The 26,850-nt window shown below is 37.0% G+C and overlaps 1 protein-coding gene across 2 annotated transcripts; it reads right to left on the bottom strand.

Annotated features, from left to right (window-relative positions):
- Positions 1–6,866: 6,866 nt before the first annotated feature.
- LOC123550906 (28S ribosomal protein S9, mitochondrial-like) lies at positions 6,867–25,058 on the bottom strand. Of its 2 annotated transcripts, XM_045339392.2 has the most exons (14): positions 24,939–25,058; positions 21,989–22,142; positions 20,919–21,022; positions 20,273–20,335; positions 19,412–19,442; positions 18,840–18,919; positions 16,240–16,310; positions 12,780–12,858; positions 12,297–12,422; positions 12,062–12,104; positions 11,539–11,644; positions 9,301–9,470; positions 7,996–8,074; positions 6,867–7,265 (listed from the first exon to the last, which is right to left on the bottom strand). In XM_045339392.2, exons 1-14 carry the CDS (start codon positions 25,017–25,019, stop codon positions 7,253–7,255), a joined length of 1,200 nt encoding a protein of 399 aa, XP_045195327.2. In that variant the 5' UTR covers positions 25,020–25,058; the 3' UTR covers positions 6,867–7,252. The 2 variants fall into 2 exon arrangements, with proteins under 2 accessions (XP_045195327.2, XP_045195328.2); XM_045339393.2 differs by lacking the exon at positions 6,867–7,265 and having other exon boundaries at positions 7,992–8,074.
- Positions 25,059–26,850: the final 1,792 nt, after the last annotated feature.

The following is a 26,850-nucleotide window of genomic DNA, read 5'->3' as shown; positions in this document are numbered from 1 at the left end:
TTATAGTGGTCCGTCATACTGTTTGCCTTGAGGAAATATACAGCATTACATGGAACAGTAGAGAATATAGTTTCATTATGTTTCTCTATTGGCTTGGTTAGTTGGCACCTTTTTCAACAATATTTCAGTTATGTAAAGCTAGGCAATTAAGACTAACCAGTCTTCCTGGATTCTGTACCAGTACTTGTCTGTTCTCGGCAAGTAACTATGAATCTGAGATAGAGGACAAAATTAAAATTCAGCCCCGCCATGAGAAAACCAACATAGTGGGTTTGCAACCAGCATGGATCCAGACCAGCTGCACATCCGCGCAGTCTGGTCAGGATCCATGCTGTTCGCTAACAGTTTCTCCAATTCCAATAGGCTTTAAAAGGGAACAGTATGGATCCTGACCAGACTGCACAGATGCCCAGGCTGGTCTGGATCCATGCTGGTCGTAAACCCACTATGTTGGTTTTCTCATGGCGCGGCTCAAATGATTTCAGATACATCTCATTATTTGTCACTGAGAACATATGCCTAACCCAGGGAAGGAACTCCGCGATCCTCCCTGTTGAGCTAAGCAGGCAGACCTGTTGGGCATATATATGCTGCTAATAAAGTAAAATAAATAAAGCAGATTTATTGAGTTGTTTAGTCGAGTACAGTTTTTGACTGGGAACAGTTTTTTGAGTATGATGAACAAGAGCACCACCAAGTGAGGCAACATAAGGTCGCTCACCTGAGTAACACACCGTAAACATGTTATACCTAGTGATTTCATGGAGACAAATATTCTGACCAATTTTCATTAACATTGGACCAAAAAACTTGTCCTCTTACAAACATTTTCTTTGATTTGACCTAGTGACCTAGTTTTTTTACCCCACATGACCCAGATTTGAACTTATCCAAAATGTCATGAAAACAAACATTCTGACAAAGTTTCGGGAAGATTGGAGCAAAAAAAATGGCCTTTAGTGTATACAAGTTTTTCCTTTGATTTGACCTAGTGACCTAGTTTTTGACCCCACATGACCCAGATTTGAAACCATTGAAGACTTCATGATGACAAACATTCTGACCAAGTTTTTTGAAGACAGAATCAACAAGAGGGCCATGAAGGCCCTGTATCGCTCACCTGACCTATTGACCTAAAGATCATCAAGATTAACATTCTGACCAAGTTATATTAAGATATGGTCATAAATGTGGCCTCTAAAGTGTTAACTAGCTATTCCTTTGATTTGACCCCACGACCTGGTTTTTCACCCAACATGACTCAGATTTGAACTTGACCTAAAGATCATCAAGTTTAACATTCTGACTAAGTTTCATGAAGATACATTCATAAATGTGGCCTCTAAAGTGTTAACAAGCTTTTCCTTTGATTTGACCTAGTGACCTAGTTTTTAACCCCACCTGACCCAGATTTAAACTTGACCTTAAGATCATCAAGATTAACATTCTGACCAAGTTTCATTAAGATATGGTCATAAATGTGGCCTCTAAAGTGTTGACTAGCTTTTTCTTTGATTTGACCCGGTGACCTAGTTTTTGACCCGAAATAACCCAGATTCCAACTTGTCCTAAAGATCATCAAGTTTCATGAAGATACAGTCATAAATGTGGCCTCTAGAGTGTTAACAGGCTTTTCCTTTGATGTGACCTAGTTTCTGACCCAGATTTGAACTTGACCTATAGATCATCAAGATTAACATTTTGACCAAGTTTCATTAAGATATCATCACAACTGTGGCCTCTACAGTGTAAACTAGCTTTTCTTTTGATTTGACCTAGTGACCTACTTTTTGATCCTAAACTGACACGAAAAAGAAACCGACAAGTATTTTAACATAACATATTTGATGTTTAGCCATACAAACTTGTATATCTAACAAAAGTAAACATAACAGAAAACAATTTCATCATCAAAAAATGAATTTCGTCTGAGATCACATTTCTTTCCATGCTTCACCGTCAGTGCAGTCAATAACCACCATTGCTCTGTATATGACAGCCTGCACTCTACGCGCCATGGAAGTGCACAGACGTCTGTGAATTCGTCTTGGAATATTGTTCCATTCCTCTTGGAGAGCCTGAGTCAACTCATCGACGTTAGGAGCATGAGGATGTCGACGTAACCTGCGTCCAAGTTCGTCCCACGTGTTCTATTAGATTGCAATCTGGAGATCGCACAGGCCATTGTAACACGGGGACATTGTTTTGACCTAGGAACTATCGTCACTAAAGCGGTGTGTGGACGAGCATTGTCATGCATGAGCCTTAGCCTCTGACGTTGACGGAAGATTGGCACAACGTGAGGTTGAAGAATCTGGTCGATGTAACGTCTCGCATTTAGATTGCCATTACAAACATCAAGGGTGAACTTGAAGGTGGAATTTATAGCTGCCCATACCATGACTTTATCACCGCCATACAGATAAACCTCACGTACACAGTTATTTGCGAAACGTTTGTTGCGGTGTCTGTATATTCTGACCCTCCTGTCAGCGTGATGGAGATTAAATCTTGATTCGTCGCTAAATACAACAGTTCCCCATTGACGTCGTCGGTTATTTAGAGCCCAGCGTTGCCTTTCCTGACGATGACGTCGGGTAAGAGCCTGAGATCGGGCTGGACGACGGCAGTGAATCCCTCGTTCACGCAAAAGATTTATCACTGTGTCACGGTGAATTGGTCGTCCACGATTTCCAATTACAGCATGTGACGTGGATTGCGCCGTCATAAACCTGTCACGTAAATGACGTTGACGTATCGTATTATCTTGACATATGCTTGTCACACATGTCATCAGCTGTTCCTGTAACGTTAACACGTTCAACTAACCTCGAAATTGTTGATCTTGAAACATTGTATTGTCTAGCTACCACAGTCTGTGAAATTCCACCGGCTAAAAGTCCTAAAATTTGATTTCTTTCTGCCATATTTAGCCTTGGCATTTTGAATAAGGAATTTAATCTGTGTTGAGTATACTTTTTGTGCAGTAAATTAATGAGGCAATGTACACAGCAAGTTTTGTATTGATTCGCCTCATGGTAAGATAGCACCAGGTGCATGAGCATTTTGTGCAGCGCCATTTAGATGACCGGAAGTGGAGTATTGAATGCAAACTAATCGATTGGGCGTGAAAGGTATACCGCATAGCATACATGTATATGAATATAGTATTTATATATGCTCTAAAAATGAAATGCTGAGGAAATATAATTGTTGCGTTTATTTTTCATGTCAGTTTACATGACTCAGATTCAAACTGGACCTTAAGATCATCAATATTAACATTCTGATCAAGTTTTATGAAGATACAGTCATAAATGTGGCCTCTACAATGTTAACAAGCTTTTCCTTTGATTTGACCTGGTTACCTAGTTTTTGACCCCAGATGACCCAATATCGAACTCGTCCAAGATTTTATTGAGGGTAACATTCTGACCAAGTTTCATTAAGATTAGGCCAAAAATGTGACCTCTAGAGTGTTAACAAGCTTTTCCTTTGATTTGACCTGGTGACCTAGTTTTTGACCCCAGATGACCCAATATCGAACTTGTCCAAGATTTTATTGAGGGTAACATTCTGACCAAGTTTCATTAAGATTGGGCCAAAATTGTGACCTCTAGAGTATTAACAAGCTTTTCATTTGATTTGGCCTGGTGACCTAGTTTTTAACCCCAGATGACCCGATATCGAACTCCTCCAAGATTTTATTGAGGGTAACATTCTGACCAAGTTTCATTAAGATTGGGCCAAAAATGTGACCTCTAGAGTGTTAACAATCAAAGTGTTGATGACGGACGGACAGACGATGGACACAGGGTGATCACAAAAGCTCACCTTTGAGCACTTCGTGCTCAGGTGAGCTAAAATTGTTCCACCTAGGGTGTAAACAAGCTTATTCTTTGATTTGACCTGGTGACCTAGTTTTGACCCCACATGACCCAGATAAAAATTCATTTGATACAGTTTTTCATGCAGTCAACATTTTTTTCGAGTTTCATGCACATCAAATGAACAAGAAGGTTAACAAGCTTTTCCTTTGATTTGACCTTGTAACATAGTTTTTGACCCCATATGACCCAGTTTCGAACTTTGTCTAGGAATTATCAAGATAAACATTCTAACCAAGTTTCATGAAGACAGGGTCATAAATGTGGCCTCGAGAGTATTAAGCATTTCCTTTGATTTGACTGTGTGACCTAGTTTTTGACCCCACATGACCCAGATTTGAAATCATCCAAGACTTCATGATGACAAACATTCTGACCAAATTTTATGAAGATAGAATCAAAAATGTTCCACCTAGGGAGTAAACAAGCTTATTCTTTGATTTGACCTGGTGACCTAGTTATGACCCCACATGACCCAAATTCATTTGATATTTCATGCAGACAAACATTTTGACCAAGATTCATGCACATCAAAAGAACATGAGTGTTAACAAGCTTTTCCTTTGATTTGACCGTGTGACACACTTTTTGACACCATATGACCCATTTTTGAACTTGGTCTAGGAATTATCAAAATAAACATTCTGACCATGTTTCATGAAGACAGGGTCATGTGGCCTCGAGAGTGTTAACAAGCTTTTCCTTTGATTTGACTGTGTGACCTAGTTTTTGACCCCCACATGACCACCTAGTTTTAAATTTGGCCTAGAAATCATCAAGATAAACATTCTGACCAAGTTTCATGAAGACGGGGTTATAAATGTGGCCTTTAGGTTGTTAACAAGTTTTTTCTTTGATTTGACCTGATGACCTAGTTTTTGACCCAATATGACCCAGTTTAGAACCAGGCCTAGAGATCATCAAGGTAATCATTCTATGCAAGTTTGTATCAAATCAAAGCATAAACAAAACCTCTATATGGCTGAAATGGCCAAAATAGAAAATTTTGCCCCTTTCAGGGACAGAAACTCTATAACCCTTGATGGAATCTAGCCGGTTTTCGAAAGGAACCAAGATCTTATTGTAACTTAGTTGTATGTCACTTCTATTGTCGAGGGCTTAGAGTGAAACTGGTCTATCTGCTTCTATTTTTTTATACAGATAGACCAGTTTCGCTTAAAGCTAAAAATTAACAGATTTTGGCTCTTTCAGTGGTCAATCAGGGGCCGTAACTCAGGAACCTATGATTGGATCTGACAGATTCATCATGGAATCCAAGATTCATTGTTGTTGAAGATATTTTGCAAGCTTGTATCAAATCAAACCATAAATGAAGTCTCTATATGGCTGCAAAATAGCAAATTTTGGCCCTTTAAGGGGCCAAACTCTGGAACCCATGATGGGATCTGGGCAGTTTTTGAAAGGAACTGAGATATGCCAATACAAGTTGTGTGCAAATTTGATTAAAATTGATTGCAAAATGTGGTCTCTATTGTGTTCACAAGAAATTGTAGATGGACGGACGGATGACGATTACAAAAGCTGTCACTATGTGACAGGTGAGCTAAAAATATATTTCAAGTTATGCTCTGGACACAAAATATCATGGGCAGATTTGATTGCTTTGATGACCTTCCACTTTGCTCATCGTCCCATCAGTACCTACCTAAATGCCAAGTCTGAAGTCAATTCCTTGAATGGTTTGAAGTTATGCTCCAGATATGAAATATGGACAGGTTTGACCATCGAGCTTAATTTGCGACCTTGACCTTAAACCTACAGACCAGGTTCATGTTCTCTGCACATCGTCACATCAGTACCTACCTAACAGCCATGTTTGAAGTCAATACCTTGAATGGTTAATAAGTTATGCTCCAGACACGAAATATGATGGACAGGTTTGACCGTCGAGCTTGATTTGTGACCTTGACCTTAAACCTACAGACCAGGTTCATGTTCTCTGCACATCGTCCCATCAGTACCTACCTAAATGCCAAGTCTAAAGCCAATTCCTCGAATGGTTAAAAGTTATGCTCCAGATATGAAATATGGACAGGTTTGACCGTCGAACTTAATTTGTGACCTTGACCTTAAACCTACAGACCAGGTTCATGTTCTCTGCACATCGTCACATCAGTACCTACCTAAGTGCCATGTTTGAAGTCAATACCTTGAATGGTTAATAAGTTATGCTCCAGACACGAAATATGATGGACAGGTTTGGTCTTTGAGCTCAGTTTGTGACCTTGACCTTAAACCTACAGACCAGGTTCATGTTCTCTGCACATCATCCCATCAGTTCTACCTTAATGCCATGTTTGAAGTCAATTCCTTGAATGGTTAATAAGTTATGCTCCTGACATGAAATATGATGGACAGGTTTGACCGTCGAGTTTAATTTGTGACCTTGACCTTAAACCTACAGACCAGGTTCATGTTCTCTGCATATCGTCCCATCAGTACCTACCTAAATGCCAAGTTTGAAGTCAATACCTTGAATGGTTAATAAGTTATGCTCCAGACATGAAATATGATGGACAGGTTTGACTGTCGAGCTTAATTTGTGACCTTGACCTGAAACCTACAGACCAGGTAAATGTTCTCTGCACATCGTCCCATCTGTACCTACCTTAGTGCCATGTTTGAAGTCAATTCCTTGAATGGTTAATAAATTGTGCTCTGGACATGAAATATGATGGACAGGTTTGGTCTTTGAGCTCAGTTTGTGACCTTGACCTTAAACCTACAGACCAGGTTCATGTTCTCTGCACATCGTCCCTTCAGTACTACCTTAATGCCATGTTTGAAGTCAATACCTTGAATGGTTAATAAGTTATGCTCCAGACACGAAATATGATGGACAGGTTTGACCATTGAGCTTAATTTGTGACCTTGACCTTAGATCTACAGACTAGGTTCATGTTCTCTGCACAGATTCATCATGGAATCCAAGATTAATAAGTTATGCTCCAGACATAATTGGTTTTGTAAACATTTTAATAATACAATTTCAATATATTTAAGACTTACAATGCTGTTATATACAAAGTTTGTGTTAAATATCTATCAGTAATAGCCAGTATAAACAATCTTACATGTAGCAATATAAAACACTTTATCCAGCTATTTTGACTTCCCTAAACGTATGTTAAGATCTTCAGAAGTTTTTTTACAAATGAACTGCAATGCAATGATGCTAAATTCTGCCAGAATCTCTGTGTAACTGTGCTTTATAACTTAATTTCAATCGTATGTCTAGCAAAGCACACTAGTAGTAAGAAACATTAACTCCACAGGTTCATGCGCACCATCGCACTTTATGAAGGAAAGTGAGCCAACATAGTCCCAATGTACACCAAGTACAATCATCTTGCTTTCCTGAAATACACAGTAATAAAATAGTTATTAAATAAACTGCACATTAATTTTCTTAACTAACATAAATCGTCTTGTGTTTTTTGTTGTTTTCACTAAACCTGCAAGTTCAGGTTTACCTAAGTGTACTAAAAGTTTTGTACTTGCTGAAATGTTAGTACTGTAGATGAAACGCATAGTAAACATAATATCACAAAGAATGTGAACTTTTTATCCAGTCTGTCCAGTAACACAGTGTGGATATTGTTTGTAAGTGTTTAGTGCAAAATAATTTCAATACCCTGCAGGTTATCTCAGATTTTAGCACATAGAATACCCCCGAAAATTATCTGACTGTGTGGGTCATACGATAAAACTTTCATGCAGCATCAAATCAGATATGACGCAGACTTACCAGTGGGTGATTTGCATGACTACTGCAGTTTCAGTAACCTTTCACAACTTTTTGTTCAGCAGTTTCTCACATAAGGAACCAAATCAATTAACTTGTGTGGTAATTAATGCCTATCTATGATCAGCTTATCTGATTAACAGAATAACAAGTGTTACTATCATAGTGTGTATTTCTCTTACATCTCATATATAAGGCAAATGCAGCTTATATCAAGGTGCGAGTTATCTACAGTAAATTATGATAAGCAGCATCAGTTCTGATTTTTTTTAAATACTAAAGAACTAATCCATTTGCACATTATGATGGAAAATGAAGTAGTGTAACTGAAACTTATATTACCATGTAAATTTCTTCCTAGCTTTTTCCTGACCTGGCTTCTTTCTCTCCCTCATCCTAGGATCTGATGTAAGGTACCCAGCTGTAAAATAATTATTACAACTAAAATATACATCCTAGGACCTGAAATCAGTTACCAAGCTGTAAAACAATACTTTAGTAAACATCCTTGGCTAGTATGATGTCGGGCACCAGGAGGCAGTAAAATAATACAACTATAATTAACATCCTAAGATCAGATGTTTGGTACACAGACGTAAACAAGAGCTTTCTGCAAAACTCCTTTACCTCCCATCCCCCCACCCTACACAGTAAGATCTACAGGCAATCATTCTATGAAGACTAATAAGAAAGCATTCTTTACTTAGCAAAAGCCATTTTCAGTCTAGAGGTCAATGTAATCAATGTTAACAATGAGGGTCTTCCAGTGACCACAGATAATCAACCTGTGAAGTTCGAAGACTGTATGCCAAAGGTATTGAGCATAAACCATTTTCAGTCCCAAGGTTAAAGTAACTTTGACCTATAACCTACTAACCCTCAAAACAATAGGGGTAATCCGCAGGCAATCATACTATGAAGTCCTGACCAAAGTGAGGCCATGCATTTTCTAGTTATTGATGACAGACTGACAATAAGGAAAACAATATACCCCCTCCTTTTCGAAGGTGTAACTCCAAGTCATTTATCAAACAGGAAAGGTTACCTGTACTAAGTTATAATGTAAATGGCAACTTATCACTCAGTAAACAAGAGCTCGTAGAACACGAAATGCCCCCCTTATGCATTCAATAATTGCACAAAGAACAGAAATTATTTTAACTGTTCCGGGTCACTGTGATCTTGACCTTTGACCTACTGATCTCAAAATCAGTAGGGGTCATCTACTGTTCATGAATAACATTCCTATCAACTGTCATGATCCTAGGCCTAAGCGTTCTTGAGTTATAATCCGGAAACTGTTAAAACTGTTCCTGGTCACTGTGACCTTGACCTACTGACCTCAAAATCAACGGGTCATCTGCTGGTCATTACTAACTTCCCTATCAACTTCATGATCTAGGTCCTAGCTTTCTTGAGTTATCATCAGGAAACGGACTGGTCTACATACAGACAGACCGACCGACCAACATCTGCAAAACAATATACCCCTCCTTCTTCGAAAGGGGGGGGGGGCACAATAAGAGATTAAATTATTACCTATTCTATCATTTATCCAAGAGGAAAGGTTACCTGTTTCATGTTATAATGTAAATGGCAACTAATTACACAACACTTATCACTGAGAAAATAAGCTTAAATAATTACCTATTCTAAGTTGTTCTCGCATATCTACAGGGATAAATGAGAGTAGACCTCTAGAAATGGCCAGTCTGATAGCTCCAGCATCCGCTGTAGGTCCTTTACTCAGCACTCGTGCCTCAATGTCAAACTTGTCTAATACACCACATAACTGTAGAGGAGCTAATATAGCTTGTCTGAAATGTTGGGCAAACAATATTTTTAACAAGAGCACCGCCTTGCGGGTGCTGACGCTCATCTGATTTTTTTTGTATAATAGAAATATTGTCCTACCCATGATTTTCTAAGTCTAAAAAGGGCCATCATTCTTGCAAAAAGCAGGATAGAGTTATGTTTCTTGATGCTCAGTGTCCACTTATGATTGTGAAAAACTGTTGCAAGTTTTAAAGCAATAGCTTTGATAGTTTATGAGAAAAGTTGCCTTAAACATAATACTCAACCAAGAAAATGATTTTCTAAGTCCAAAAGGGGCAATAATTATTGCAAAAAGCAGGATAGAGTTATGTTGCTTGCTGTACAGGGTCAGCTTATGATGGTGAACAAGTGTTGCAAGTTTCAAAGCAATAGCTTTGATAGTTTAAGAGAAAAAGTTGACCTAAACATAAAACTTAACCAAGAAATCTGATATTTTCTAAGTCCAAAAGGGGCCATAAATCTTGCAAAAAGCAGGATGGAGTTATGTTTCTTGCTGTACAGGGTCAGCTTATGATGGTGAACAAGTGTTGCAAGTTTCAAAGCAATAGCTTTGATAGTTTAGGATAAAAGCTGACCTAAACATAAAACTTAACCAATAAAACTGATTTTCTAAGTCCAAAAGGGGCAATAATTCTTGCAAAAAGCAAGATGGAGTTATGTTTCTTGATGTACAGGGTCTGCTTATGATGGTGAACAAGTATTCCAAGTTTCAAAGCAATAGCTTTGATAGTTTAGGAGAAAAGTTGACCTAAACATAAAACTTAACCAAGAAATCTGATATTTTCTAAGTACAAAAGGGGCCATAAATCTTGCAAAAAGCAAGATGGAGTTATGTTTCTTGCTATACAGGGTCAGCTTATGATGGTGAACAAGTCTTCCAAGTTTCAAAGCAATAGCTTTGATAGTTTAGGAGAAAAGCTGACCTAAACATAAAACTTAACCAGGCAACGCCGACGCAGACGCCGACGCCGACGCCGACAACCGCTCAAGTGATGACAATAACTCATCATTTTTTTTCAAAAAATCAGATGAGCTAAAAAATACAACTTTTAACAGTATATTTACATCCAATAAAAAGGCCAGGAAACAAGCTTAAACAGTAAATTTTAAGCAAAAGGATAAAATATCATTTTAAAGCATAATAAAAATTTTGGCATTTTCACACTTCCGTGGAAACAATTTATTGCCTGGTGGTCATTTACTTTAATTTGGTGAACAAAGCCAGACAATGTCATTGTATTGCAGCTGTGTCATTGCCATCAGCATAAATTTTGCCAGTCTTTGAACAAATGTAAAGTTTGAAACAAGACATTCTGCCTGTTTGGTAATAATAAAAGGTGTTATTTCTTTTACGAGAGAATACTAGTCTTAAATTAGACTAAACCTATATAGAGCTTTTTTGATAACAAACATGTTCAAACATGCTTTATATACAAAGGCAGCCACTCAGGACCCAGAATTCATCCTGTACCAGTACAGACACAGAGGGATTTGACCAAACGGACTGATCAAGAGAAAGTCTGAAGAACAGAGAAAACAAAATCTTTTAGATACATACAAGTCTTTCTAACTTAGCCTAGCTCTTTGTAAATTGACAGTCTGGTTCTTTATAATGTTCCCAATGTGTACTGGCCTCTTTAATAGTTAAATGGGAGACACTAAAGAATATCTCAGAAATTTTCCCGTGCTTGGATGGAGATTCAGACCCTGTACCTCTGGACTTGACATCAAACCTGTGATCACTAGACCACCAGGCTACCTATAAACTCTTACTTCACAATGAATATAAATAAGGTTATGTGTCAACAATTTCTAGCCACAGAAAAAAGAATAGACTGTGCAAAAATGAGATAAAGTTGACCAAGATTTTTGCACATGCAAGGAATCTCAATAGTCACTCCCAAATACTTCCAACTGATTTGGGTATGGGTATCTCCTAGTTTCATTTAAGGTACAGACAATCAAGTGTATGCTCTGACCCTCATTGCAGATTCAGTTTCTTTTGTAGCCAGCTGTCCTACATGGATAGACAGTATCAACTATAATTACCTATGGATTATCTGTTCAAAGTATGTTATATCTTGTCCATTAATGTTAATATTTCCGTGTCCTTTGCTGATCAGTTTTACTATTGCCTTTGCAGTTTTCCTTCTACCTGTAATCAAAATTTATACAAAAATGTGCATATGTCTTATTAAAATTATTGTTCTCATCAAGTAGTTATGCGTTAAGAAAAACCCTCCAATATTTTTTATATGACTGAATTGTACAGTGTTTCAAATTACAGATTCTTGCATGTGTAGCAAGACTACAGACATATTAAACAAAAAAGGGCCAACAAATATCCTAGTTTCATCACATACTACTTTCAAATTACCTAAAGATGCCATGGAACCTGTAAGATCTATATTTCTCCATACAGTGAAAATAATCTTTGACATGACAAGGTCTAAATCTTGGATCTAAAGGTAAATTTCTTCCCTCGGTTTCATGAAAAATCTTGGTGAAATATGCTAGAGACAGGATGTAACAGATCAGAAATTGAAGCTGCTTCAAATGAAAAGAAAAATACCTTTTGCGATGACATATTCCCTCCCATGCTCATCCAGCTTAGGCTGAAAATGTAGATACATATTATATTTATCATGACCACAAAAGCTTTAACTGGCATTTCATTCTCTGTATTAAGAAAAATAATATAACAAGATTTAACAATCTATGAAATTTACCTCCAAAAGAACTTTTAAAACAACTGATCTCTTTTGGCACAAAGTAAAGCACAAATTATATGTATAAACAGTACCTACCTCTTCAACATCCGATATAGCTGAGAAAGCTACTATTGCTCTTCGGTACTTGTCTAAAAACTGTTTTTCTCCCTGTGATAATGGATGATCAAGCAGTCTCTGTGCCAACACAACAAAACGCTTATACTGAAAACAGAAAATGTTTAAGTAGTTATACAGCTCCAAAAATTTATGTTTCTTCACCATGGAAAATCAGTTTAAGGCTAGGCCTACTGACTAAAAATCAATACGCATTGCCACTTAGCCAATAATTATGCTGTGCAATTCACAGTCTTTTACACAGCCTAGAGCAGAATAAAGGAAGTTGCATGGCAGTTATACAGAATTTCCAACAGGTTGTTTTCGATTTCTTCATAACATCTTTTTACCTACAAGAAACTACAATGGTACCTAATAAATTTATATTGCTTATATCTTAAACAGCATATTCAAAGTAATAACATCGCAAGTTTTTAATTCCTTTATTCAAATCAATTGACTCACCTCATGTTCATTTACTTTTTCTCCTGGGAACATATTTAGGAATTCTTGCTCCGACAACCATTCCTTACCAAGATCAGGCCTGAAATATAAAGTGATACACAATGTTTTCTACAACAGAGTTGCATGCACCGCCTGTCAGACCTGATCTCAACCTGCCTGCAATGAGTTGCCTGCATGATATGTCGGGCCTGATGTCTTTTTAATGAAAACAAACACTTTGCTCACCTTTCAACATGAGTCTTATTCAGAAATATTACCGGTAGTTATGTTTGAAATGAAATAACACTTTTTTAATAACATTTTTAAAATAACAAATACACATATCAGTTCAAACCTTAGTGAACGAATTTAATAGGGTTTCCACAAAGCAGAAAAAATAAAATTCTGTAACTTTTCCCCGACTCTTTCCTGACCAAATTCAAATTTTCCCTGACCAAAATTTTCTGCATTCACAGAAGCTTATCTGGTCACCTATCAATAAATATTGGCCTCCGTCCCCATCAGCCATCCCTTGCCACCTTTCTTGTTATAATGAAAACTAAAGCGTATACAAGAAGTTCATTCTGATTAAACAAACTGCTATATTATTTTAGTGAAATGTCACAGACAATTAGAAAGCTCCATAGTACTCACTAAATAACTACCTATGATCACATTTTGGGTTTTATTACTGGATAAGTTTAAATATATAACCTTCAGTGAAATTTTGCTATTAGTCACGAACATTTTGCAGAAAATGATATTTGTCAGTAAATATTTTGAGGATAGACCACTTTCAGACTTAATAGCCCATGTATATTTTGCAAAATATTCAGAAGTTATTTGTTTAACATTACAGTTGTTGAGTGTGCTTTGTACAAATAATATTCAAAGATCTGACATAAAATGAGTTAAAGAAGAAATACCTGTTTATTTTCATAAGTTGAAAATCTTTAAACTTACAGGCTGTCTAGCATACCCCGACAAAAAATTAGGGCTAATTTTAGGGCAATTTGTACAAAAAAATAGGGCTAAAATTAGGAATTTGGTACAATTTTAAGGAAATTTTAGGGCTAAATTTAGGAATTTTCAAATCAAAATATGGACTTTAAAGACCATGTAATGTGCTTACCTTTATGTGATTGACATAAAAGTAACTCAGAAATAGTGATTTATTTACAGAAAAGACGTCTCCTAGCTTTCCACTGTTTTGAACTGTGCTAAATTGTTTTTTTCTGAATTAGAAGAACTTTTAAACAACATTTAAAACATTTTCTCTTTTTGATCATTGCAAAAAAGTTAAAAAATTAGGAATCTTTGTGAAAAAAATAGGGCCTTTTTAGGAATTTCCTTTGATTTTTTTTAAAAAATAGGAATTTTAGCCAAATTGAAAAAAAACAGGAAAAAGTAGGAATTTTAGGGACGCTAGACAGCCTGAACTTACTGAATAGAATGAATAATGTTTTCTCCAAGAAAATTTGTAATAAACCAAATTGCTGTAGCTGCAATATGTCAACATATCAACATTTGATATGACTGAAAAACTATAAATGTCTTACTTTCCACATTTTTGTTATGCTGATTTACTTTTCCAATTGGAATAAACTTTTCTTACAAATTTATATACAACAGTAGTAGTGTTTTGATTCTTTTTGTTTAGTTTCCTATTTTTAATTGCTCAACATTAGATGCAAAGCTTAGATAAAATATATGTCCTAATATCCACTAATATACCGTATTTAAGCAAGAAATGGGAAAACTCCCCAAATGAACAAGAGGTGGTGGAGCTAAAATAACACAAGAGGATCATGATGACCCTGGATCACTCTCATGAGTAATATGAGCTAAATGTTTCAATTGTCAAACTGATGCTAAAATATTTTTTAAAGTAGGTCAGTAGGTCACATTCATGGTCACTGAAAGTCAGTGTTAAGATCGGTGTGCAAAACTGTATATGTCCTCCAAATTTTCATCCGATGGGCATAAATTGAACAGTCTTATTAGAGAACCACTAGGCAATGCAACATACCAAATATCAAAAGCCTTTAAAGTTTTTCCTACATAAGTCTATGTAAAACTTGGGACCTCCCGGACGGGGCCTCTTTTCACCCCAGGGTAATAATTTGAACAATCTTGGTAGAGAACCACAAGGCAATGCTACATGTTCATACAAAATATCAAAGGCCTAGGTATTGTGGTTTCAGACAAGAAGATGTTTTCCTATATAAGTCTATGTAAAATTTTTAACCCTGGGGCATAATTTGTAAAATCTACATAGAGGACCATTAGATGATGTCACATACCAAATATCCAGACTCTACACCTTGCGATTTTGGATAAGAAGATTTTTTAAAGTTTTTCCTTTCGGTTGCCATGGCAACCAGTGTTCTGTGCGGAATTCAATTCTTTGAACAATTTTGAAAGGGGGCTATCCAACGATCATTTCTGTGAAGTTTTGTGTAACTCTTCCCAGTGGTTTTGAAGAATTTAGAAATTATTGACGAACGCACGGCGCACGCTGCATAACTGACCTTTGGCTTAGGTGAGCTAATAAAAACTCTGACTAATCACCACCATCAATTGTTTGTAACATCTTAGGACAGGGTTCTGACGAGGATCAAAAATGGTGGGGACATACGTCCCCTTGGTATAAAAAATGTGACATTTTCAAAATCTTGTGGACAACAAATTTTGACCGTATTATTAAAATAAGACAGAAACATTACTAAAATTGAAGTTTATATTGTAACCCAACCATTGATACTCTTTAAAGCAACTCTCCTTAAATTTGAGGTCACTACATTTTGGCTTCATCCGAATTTTCTGTACCCTTTGTGGTTTTTGTGATGCATTTTCAGTTTTGGAGACAATTAGTGTGGAATGGTCGACAAATTTTAATCAGTACACTTTCAATTTCACCTGCCGAGACAACGGACACACTTTCAATTTCACCTGCCGAGACAATGGACACACTTTCAATATCACCTGCCGAAACAGTGGGTGGAGAACGGTTAATAACATTAGATTTGTGTGGTCTATGGGGCTTTTTATGAAGCGACATGAAGTACTAGGCCGTATAATCATTAGACTGAATGTTTTCTTGTCTGCTGCTCTGCAGATACAGGAAAGTAGCTTAAAATTGTTCATTGTTGATCAAAATGACGATTTTGCAGGGAAACTCTTCTATTCAGATATGGAACAGAATGAACAATTTGTGCTCAGTTCCGGTCGTCCCATACAACATTCGTCTCCAAAACTTCTTTAACGGGACAACGGACGCTTCCAGAGCAATTTTTGTGCGACACTCATAATTTTTACGCAAGACTCCCGGGATATGCCGGCCTTGGCAGAACCTTGCTAGGATCAAAATGCAACTTCTGGGTTAGTACACAGTCTCTCCCAACTTAGTACTTTGGATGAGGAAAATAACATGTGCAAAGACATTCTACTGATATGTATGGAAATCAAACTGTAAACTTACTCTTTCTCAAGACTTCTTCTATCACTCCCTGAAACCATTTTCTTCAATTTTTCCAGCTTCCAAGCCATGGTCTAAAAGAATAATGAAGTTTAATCTTCAACTAACAAGCAAGGAATTTTCATTATGAACAAGAGGCCATAAATTGAAAGCCGAAATTTTCGCAAGGGTTTAATTTTTGCAATATTTGCAAAGTCCCTTTCCTCGTGAACATTAATCCTCGCGTAAATATTAACCAATTTAGTAAATGTAAATCAAGCAAATCTCGTCCTGAAGCAGCCATATTTACAAAAATTGGCTATGTTTAGTGATTTCATAATAACTACAGGATAGTGTAATTTTAAGACAAACAGAACAAACCACAGAACTGTTTAATTTAGAACACTATCATAACTTTTGTGTTTGCAGTTTGTTTAATTAAACAAGTACTGACATCTCTGTCCCTGGATATAGATTACAAGTTAAGCCGTGTTTGTTACTGGTATAGTCGTCAATGTTTACAGGTAATTAGAGGTGTTAAAACATCCCTGCAATTAATAGCGATTGATCTTTACGGTAGACAGTCTAAAGGTAACGCTTTTACGATATGTAACTTTTAATACATCCGACTTATTAAAAAGCTGAAACAAGCAGATTGACTTTTTTATAATTTTGCAAATATAAAACCTCGCAACAAATGCCTCCAATTCAAATTCCTGTTGTTATTCGCACAATGAAGATCAGGCATAATGACTCCTTTCTTCTGTAACATTTTACATGGATTTTGGTGAATGCTTATCAGCATTGTGGTACATTTTGTAATTTTAGGGCAGCATATGATCTTGCCGATAATTTATACTTTATTCAAACATTGTTACAAACATACCACTAACTAGAAAATGCTTTTGTAAAAAAGCGCATGTCTCCCCCAATGCAAAGTCCTATAGGCAAGAAGTCAATAGGGGTCAGGAGCGAAAGTCAAAGAGACACTGATGGTTGACTGCAATAGGGATCATCTACTTGGCATGTCCAGTCATCCTGCTAAATTTCAACACTCTTGGCCTAGTGGTTCTCAAGTCACTGTTCAGGCTCCTGTGACCTTGACCTTTGATCGAGTGACCTCAAAATAAATAGGGGTCATCTACTCTGCATGTCCAATCATCCTATTAAGTTTCAACATTGTAGATCAAGTGGTTCTCAAGTTATTTCCAAAAAATGATTTTACATGAACAGGCCCCTGTGACCTTGACCTTTAATAGATTGACCCCAAAATCAATAGGGGTCATCTACTCTGCATGTTCAATCATCCTATGAAGTTTCAACATTCTGGGTCAAGTGGTTCTCTAGTTATTGATCAGAACTGTTTATCAATGTTCAGGCCTCTGTGACCTTGACCTTTAATGGAGTGACCCCAAAAACAATATGGGTCATTTACTCTGCATAAACAAACATCCTATGAAGTTTCAATATTCTGGGTCGAGAGGTTCTCAAGTTATTGATTGGAAATGGTTTTCCATGTTCAGGCCCCTGTGGCCTTGACCTTTAACAGAGTGACCCTAAAATCGTTAGGGGTCATCTACTCTGCATGACCAATCATCCTATGAAGTTTCATCTTTCTGGGTCAAGTGGTTCTCAAGTTACTGACCGGAAATGGTTTTCAATGTTCAGGCCCCTGTGACCTTGACCTTTCACAGAATGACCCTAAAATCGTTACGGGTCATCTACTCTGCATGACCAATCATCCTATTAAGTTTGATCATTCTGGGACAAGTGGTTCTCAAGTTATTGACCCGAAATGGTTTTCAATGTTCAGGCCCCTGTGACCTTGACCTTTAATGGAGTGACCCCAAAATCGATAGAGGTCATCAACTTTGCATGTACAATCATCCTATGAAGTTTCAACATTCTGGGTCACGTGGTTCTCTAGTTATTGATCGGAAATGGTTTTCCATGTTCAGGCCCCTGTGACCTTGACCTTTAACAGAGTGACCCCAAAATCAATAGGGGTCATCTATTCTTCATGACCAATCATCCTATGAAGTTTCAACATTCTGGGTCAAGTGGTTCTCTAGTTATTGATCGGAAATGGTTTTCAATGATCAGGCCCCTGTGACCTTGACCTTTGACTGAGTGACCCCAAAAACAATAGGGGTCGTCTACTCCAGCAGCCCTACAACCCTATGAAGTTTGAAGGTTCTAGGTCAAATGGTTCTCCAGTTATTGCTCGGAAATGAAGTGTGACATACGGACGGACGGACGGAAGGACGGACGGACGGACAGGGCAAAAATAATATGTCTCCTGGGGGAGACATAATTAGTGTTAACCCTTATTCTGCTAAATTTCTATAATGAACTTGTCCATCTTTTAATTTGGAAAGTACCATTAACTGTTAAAAGGGATGCAAACCAAAAAGATACTGACTGAATGGTGAACAGTGCAGATCATGATCAGACTGCATGGATGTGCAGATTGTTTATGATCTACACTGTCGCAAAGGCAGAATCAATTGTGTCAAGCATGGTAAGGGTTAATTGGCATTATAAGACAATGTTGCAGATAAGGTGTGATTCAGGGCTCATACTATATTAATTAATATTTAGTACAACAGTTAAATTGTACCTACATGCATCAGTTCGAAGTATCTAGGTTTCAGTGTATAATATAAGAAATGTGTTGGTCTTCCCTGCATGTCAAACTCCTGTCCTGAAAAGAAAACATAACAAGATAGAAACAAGTTAACATGGTGGCTCCAGTATACCTCCTAACCTTTGTCAAGAATTAACAAATTTCAATTCCTCAGAAAAACTGATCGTTATTTACTTATTAACAGGACCCAATCTTTGACTCCAGGTAAAAATTTCTTGGATTTCTTTGATTTCACAATGTTCTTTAGCAAGATTTTATTTTAGAATGATCAAATCCTATTCTTATAACTTCCAGTCAGTAACTTTACGATCAAACCATCTTTACAGATATAATCCCTGTGTAACACCTACTTTACCATTATTTACCATCAACAATAATTGAAAACCAAAATTTAGAAGTTTCATTTAAAATCTGGCATTCTAGAACTTTTCAAAATCAAATGACAAGTTGTATCTCCACACCTACAGCCACTCTGATACATTAAGAAGAATCAATTTTATCAGTGCTGAAGAAAGGTGATAAGTATACATGTATCACTGTGTTACTTACCTTTCACATATGGTATGTAAAATGATGGATGCTGAAAAATAAGAAATGTAATGTTAAATATGCATCTACGACAATTAAAAAATATCCAGATTTCCTTTTATAAACTGTGGTTCTTGGCCTACTTCCTCAAACAACGACGATGAAAAAGCGTAAATAGCACCAAGGCAATTGCTCATACAGAATCTCATTGTTTTTTTTTAAAAACCAGACAAGATAAACTAAAAAGCAATATTACAAATGAAGAAGGATAAATCTGCAAGTGGGATGACATGTATAGCATCAGGTTTGAAAATCATTTTTGTTCTAGTAGTTCTAGCCACTTCTGCTATCTACCAATAATTACTTCTTTCATTTCAAACATGGGCTCTCCCTGAGGAAGGAGCTGAGAAGACGGCACCTGAATTTTGTATTTACGTAGATAAAATCTTGTCACCTGCTAGATACTAATCAGAAACTCTACTCCTGAACCACTAACTCTCCATGCCAGTAACAATACTGGATATTTTATCAACTCTATCCAGGACTAATCACATGGAGTAGCTTAGTCCAAAAAAAACATATTTCTTAAAATGTAAAATTGCTGTCATACTCTGCTATAAACTGCAATTGGTACTGGTTAGAAACTCCACTACTGAGCCACTAACTCTCCAAGCCAGTGAGACTACTGGATACTTTATCTCCTCTATACAGGACTAACCACATGGAGTTGTATAGGCTGATATAATGTATTTCTTAAGATTTAAAATCGCTGTCATACTATAAATTGCAACTGAAGTTAATTAAAAGGTTACTGAGTATCAGATGAAAATACACCTGTATGTTACAGCTAATCTAAACCAGATTTTCAATGCCTATTGTTACCTCCATTAATGGTCTAGCTTTTCTGTTATGCAATCCGGAAGGTAGAAGATAGGAAATTGCCTCCTGCAAAATAAGATATATAAATGATCCATTTCTTTTCCAAAAGCTGGAACTTTTATTTTTCAAATGTCCGTCTGATTATATGGAAATAAAGGAACTTATATATACATGTTGCCTATTGATAATTTGAAGCAGTTTGTTCTACTCAAAATCTATACAAACAATATGGAAATCAGAAAATACATGATTTTTTTTACAAACTTAAAGAGCAAAATAAGTGATAATTGCAAACATTTGCATAATACATGTATATATAAATGCAATTATCCTGTTTAGATTTCACACTAGTATTTCACTGATTCAGCCCTATTAAATAACCATTTTTCCTTTTTCCATGTTGCAAATATGACCTCTCCTAGTAAGCAGCTACTAAAACATTATTATTTATACCATGTTCAACTCCTTTGATTCAAACAATATTTATTGACATAATTGCAATTGTTACAATATTACAAATATTAACATAGAGGATTGAGTATGAATGTATAAGCTTTTTCAGAAACTCTCAATGATGCTCAATGATGTGTGCTTCCAAAATCAGATTATTTCCTTTTATTGATAAAAATAATGTGAAAATCAAATATACCCTGATTTTTTCTGGAGTAAGTTCATCTTCATCTACACTCATCATATTAGCTAGATGTCTCCTACCCAGATCATACTCTGCTTTGTGCCTCTCCATTATTTCATCTGCAATAATAATGGGAAAATAATTATGTTTTATATCTTTTAGTGAGACATCTGATGTGCTAATAATATTAGCCTTGCACTTTAAAACTCACAGTTACCAATTGCCATGAAATTTCCAGTAACATGTGTATGTTCGCTTCATGTTGATGACAGGCACCAAGTTCCTTTGGAACTGGATGGAAACTTTAGGAGGAGTAATGAGTTGAGTACCGAAGGTAAAGAGGTAGTTGTAATATGGCTAAGTCCAAAGAAGAGGCATATAGCTTAGAAAACATTAATCAGACTTCTGTAGATGATGTATACCAGGTTTCATTTTGATTCTATGAAAACCATTGGAGTTGAGTACACAAGTTCCATTTTTATTCTATGAAAACTGTAGGAGTTGAGTACACAAGTTCCATTTTCATTCTATGAAAACCATATGAGTTGAGTACACAAGACCATTTGATGGATGGATGGACAGATGCACAGAATAATGAACAGTTAACATACTACAAGCCCCCCAGGGGACAAAAAAAATATTCATGCTACATTTTCTGCATTGGCTTTACCCATTTCATGCATGTAAACTCACTTCACTGCAGCTCAGTTGAACAGAAAGTCTTGAGTTTACTGAGCAACATGCAATATAAAAAGAAGTAAAGTCAGTTTCTAATTATGATGTTAGATTATGTTTCTAGCAGGGCTTCAACCTATGTTAACTGGGATCAAAAACTTACCTACCACACCATCACTTTGCTAAAAAATAGCAGTCAAAACTGTGCTAGTGACCACCTTTGTTAATCAGCTACTTGTTGTTTCCGAGGCTGAGCAAACACATTTAGTTGTCACATCCTCATTGTTTGCATGTATTTTTTCTTTACCTTGTTAAAAGTCATCACCAGTTTTACTTTTTCCATCGAGCAGATACTTCAATCAAGATTACTTATCTCACCGCTATCAACTACTTTCATCAGGTGAGCTTACCTGACTTTTGCTTCCTTTCGAGGTAGTGTTTGATTGCCTTACTGATCATATCTTCCTTAGATATACTTTTCAGGGTCTGAGGAGGACCCACAAGATTCCCTGGTCCTGTTCCATCATCTCTCTGTCTATGTACAGCAGTGCAGTGCATACATAGCTGAAATTTACAATAAACACACAGCTAACAGCTACATATTGTTATGCTGGGGCCATCATCTATTTATCAATAAAAAAAAACAAGCATGACATCAAAAATGTAATTTTAAGGAAATAAACTAATAAACAGCCTTGTCAATTGAATTAATATAAAAGTAAAAAAGGGGCATAATTTTGTAAAATTGCAAAACAGGTATGGAACCTGTACACTGCATATCAGCTCATGACAGTGGATAAGTGTTTGAAGTTTCAATCCATTCCCATAAATGGGTACTGAGATACCAGCTTACATACAAAAACTTAACAAAAAACTGCTCAGTCGAAAAAGGGGCATAATTTTGAAAAGATGCAAATCAGTGTTATGGAATCCGTGCAGTGTAAGTCAGTTTATCACAGTGAATAAGTGTTTGAAATTTCAATCCATTCCCACAAGTGGTTACTGAGATACCAGTTTACATACAAAAAACTTAACCAAATCGGGATGCCGATGCAAATTTCATTGTCCTTTTCAGGTCTACACTTACAGTAGTCTAAATAATGAGAACTCGGGTAGACTGATTTTACATTCTGATATTTTACGTTGTCTACCTAGAGGTCTCAACCAGAAACAATCAAAACTGTGGTGGAAACTGTGGTCGATTGAAATTACCATTTATTAGTAGTCACGATTTTTTTTAGCCCTAACAGCTAACCTGTTGTTTTAAATCATAAATAGTAAATAAAAAACATAAGAACAGGACATATTTATCAAGAATTTTTGTTGTAAAAAATTTAAACCTCTAATGTTTCAATCGTCTTCATGTAATGGCGGTCAGAGGCATGACCAATGAAAACGCTTCGTGTAGTAATGTGGTTACCTGTATTGGCCATTTTCCAATATGTAGTACACGCGACTTAAACCTCTGAATTTTTTTAACTGCCATCTCACCACTAGTCACTAAGCTCTTTCAAAGGTCCCTTGACGCGGGCACTATCCCAGCTGACTGGACCAAGGCCAATGTCACTCCTTTATTTAAAAAGGGTGACAAAAGCAATCCTGCAAATTACCGGCCTATATCCCTAACTTGCATCCTTTGTAAGTTACTGGAACATATCATAGCCTCTAATATTACCAAGCATTTCCAGGTTAACAATGTCCTGTATGACCTTCAGCATGGGTTCAGAGAAAAAAGGTCATGTGAAACGCAGTTACTCGAACTTGTAGAAGATCTATCCCGAAACTTAATTCAAGGCCACCAGACGAACCTGATCCTTCTGGACTTCTCTAAAGCATTTGACAAGGTTAACCATCTGAAACTTCTGTATAAACTTCATCAACATGGCGTTCAGGGCACCACGTTGCAATGGGTCAAGTCTTTTTTGATTGGCAGGCGCCAGTCTGTCCTTGTGAATGGTGAAACATCAGAAGAAGTTCCAGTAACGTCCGGAGTCCCACAGGGCTCCGTCCTAGGCCCCCTTCTATTCTTACTCTACATTAATGACCTGCCCAAAAATCTAATTTCACAGGTTCGGTTATTCGCCGATGACACTGCTGTCTACTTAACTGTAAATAGTTCTGCCCAAGAAAACATCCTCCAGCAAGACTTAAATAGGTTACAGATATGGGAAAGTAAGTGGGACATGGAGTTCAACCCCTCAAAATGCACTGTTATGAACATAACAAGGTCAAAAAACCCTTTTAAATCAAAGTACACACTCCATGGCCAAGTCTTGGAAACAGTTCCTGATGCAAAGTACCTTGGGGTCACTATATCCTCAGATCTAAATTGGAATAAACACATCAATTTAGTCACGTCCAAAGCTACCCGAACACTAAACTTCTGAAGACTTCATTAAACGAAACATCCCATGAAAGAACCCAAAAGTTCGAGAAGTAGCTTATAAATCACTAGTCAGGCCACAACTAGAATATGCTAGCTGTGTTTGGAACCCTTACACCCAACAAAACATCCACCAGATCGAAATGATTCAGCGGAGGGCAGCGCGATGGGTAAATCATGACTACTCCCCTTACAGCAGTGTCACAAACATGCTAGGTCAGCTGAGATGGCGTACCCTTGAAGATAGGAGATCTGATTCACGCCTCCTTATGTTCTACAAGATAGTGAATGGTTTGGTTGCTGTGCCACTCCCCCCCTATGTCAGCCCCCATCCCGTCTAACAAGACATATGCATCCCCACTCCTATACTCAGATCCTCACTCCCTGTAATTACTATAAGTACTCTTTCTTCCCAGCCACCATAGAACTTTGGAATGCCCTTCCAGTACAACTTGTGCAAGCCCCCACCCTGAATCAGTTTAAACAGGGTGTGACCAAACTTGTACACAATGCTTAACATGATAGACCTGTTTTTAAACTGCTTTATCTGTAAATCCTTCTTGTTTTTAACACTATCAACTGTATTTATACTGCAATACACACCGTGTATTACTTTTATCCTACTATCCAATCTACTTTTAACTTCTTGTACAGGTGCGCAGCTGCACATAATACTCGCAGAGAGGAGCGCTGCAGTATAAATAGATAGATAGATAAACTCTTAAAGCAATAGCCATGATGCTATTTCTATGCTTAGACATAATAAAAATGCAGGTGTGGAAAGGTAATATACTATGCCAAATAAGGGCGCATGCCAGTACAAGTGTCAGTAAAAACTACATTAGCGTGCTTACATATTAGTGTCCGAAATTGGTATTGACCGAAATCGCTGTATGTACAATGTATTTCCTAACTGGTTTTAGCATAATATTAGAGGCGATTGTCACATAGTTTCATATACAGTGAATACCAAATACCTTGTTTAAGACATTAACCTCTCTTGAGCTGATCTGTATGAAGTTAAAATGCCTAAAATGCTTGAGAAACGTGAAGGACATTTCTCCCTATCACAAAACGCTTGACATAAATTAACAATCGTTTGAATAACAGAAACAAATCTAAACACCGCAAAGATCCATTTTTTCACAGAAAAGATACATTCTCCAGTCGAACATTACCCAGTGAGTAATTTGCTCCTTTGGATAGTGTTTACCATAGTAATGAACACTGAACATAGAAAAAAAATACGGAATTAATGAAAAATACTTATAATAACTGTACAGAATTTTACAGGACATGATAAAATTGTTACCAAGCCAAGTGATGGCATGTACATTTAAAAACGATGAATTTATTGGTAAAGTAACACATTTTTAGAAATTAATACGTAGCACACGTACTTTCAACATGGTACTAGATTCTATAACCTGTTTTCAAACCGTCCACTAAGATGAATACAATAATTGTTAGACTGATGTAAGGACCTTTAAAGTTACATCCAATTTTATGGTTAATCAAATGTGTGTCTTTTTCTCAAAGCCAAATAATATATCAAAATACTTCAAAATTAAGAGTACAGTCCGAAAACTGTTATGGCCTAAATATAAAATATTAATAGCCTAAATATAAAATAAACTGAGAATAAGTTTAGGGTTGAAAACCGGTAAGTTGACGATAATTTTCACATAAATATTACTCAGTTGTGATCACCTGAACAATATCCAGAAAGCAGTAATCATCTGTACACTACAAACTGAACAGTGATCAACTGAACAATATCCAGTGAGTAGTGATCATCTGAACAAAAAAAAAATAGTGAGTTATGACCATGTGAATAATGTATATTGAGTAGGTTTCAGCTAAATAATGCCGAGCAATTAGTGACCATCTGAATAACACATATCGAATATAGTAATATTCTGAACAATACCCAATGGGCAGTGATCACCTGTACAGTATACAGCGATTGTAGTGATCATATGAACAATTTCCAGTGAATATAGTGGTCGTCTGAACAGTACCCAGTTGGTACAGTGGTTAATTTAACAATACCCAGTGATTAGAGATCATCTCATATTATCTAATGCATAGTCATCAAAAGAAAGCGCTTACCTGACTATTACCCAGTGAGAAATGATCACATGAACATGTATTTGATATAAATAAAGAAATCAGTCCTCAGTTAAATATTACCCGGTTACCCAGTGAGTGGTGTTCATGTGAACATTATTCAGTGAGCTAGAGATCATTGAAATATTATCCAGTGAGCAGTCATCAACTAAACATTACCCGGTTACCCAGGCAGTGAACTCATATGAATATTACTCAGTGAGTTGGAGGTCGTCGAAACATTTCCCAGTGAGCAGTCGTCAACTAAAAAATACCCGGTTATCCAATGAGTGGTTTTCGTTTGAGCATTAACCAGCGAGTACGAGGTCGTCGAAAAATTACCGAGTGAGTACTCCTCCGTGTGAGCATTACCCAGCGAATAAGAGATCGTCGACCGTTAACCCAGTGAGTGGTGTTCGTGTGAGCATTACCAAGCGAATAAGAGATGGTCGACCGTTAACCCAGTGAGTGGCGTTCGTGTGAGCATTACCCAGCGGATAAGAGATCGTCGACCGTTAACCCAGTGAGTGGCGTTCGTGTGAGCATTACCCAGCGGATAAGAGATCGTCGGCCGTTAACCCAGTGAGTGGTGTTCATGTGAGCATTACCCAGCGAATAAGAGATCGTCGAACGTTAACCTAGTGAGTGGTGTTTGTGTGAGCATTACCCAGCGAATAAGAGATCGTCGAACGTTAACCCAGTGAGTGGTGTTCGTGTGAGCATTACCCAGTGAGTTAGAGATCGTCGAAATAATACCCAATGAGCAGTCCTCAACTAGAC

This window comes from Mercenaria mercenaria, chromosome 4, assembly GCF_021730395.1.
Source record: "Mercenaria mercenaria strain notata chromosome 4, MADL_Memer_1, whole genome shotgun sequence".
NCBI lineage: Eukaryota > Metazoa > Mollusca > Bivalvia > Venerida > Veneridae > Mercenaria > Mercenaria mercenaria.
This window is presented reverse-complemented; position numbering and strand designations above follow the sequence as displayed.

Bases quoted from the DNA above. Each gene is read 5' to 3' on its own strand.
- LOC123550906 (XM_045339392.2), bottom strand. From the start codon at position 25,019: ATGTCCTTCACGTTTCTCAAGCATTTTAGGCATTTTAACTTCATACAG. The intron at 16,311-18,839 runs GTAGGTACAATT...TTATTCTTTTAG, and splicing joins GATACTTCGAACTGATGCAT to ACCATGGCTTGGAAGCTGGA. The intron at 12,859-16,239 runs GTAAGTTTACAG...TTTATATTTCAG, and splicing joins AGAAGAAGTCTTGAGAAAGA to GCCTGATCTTGGTAAGGAAT.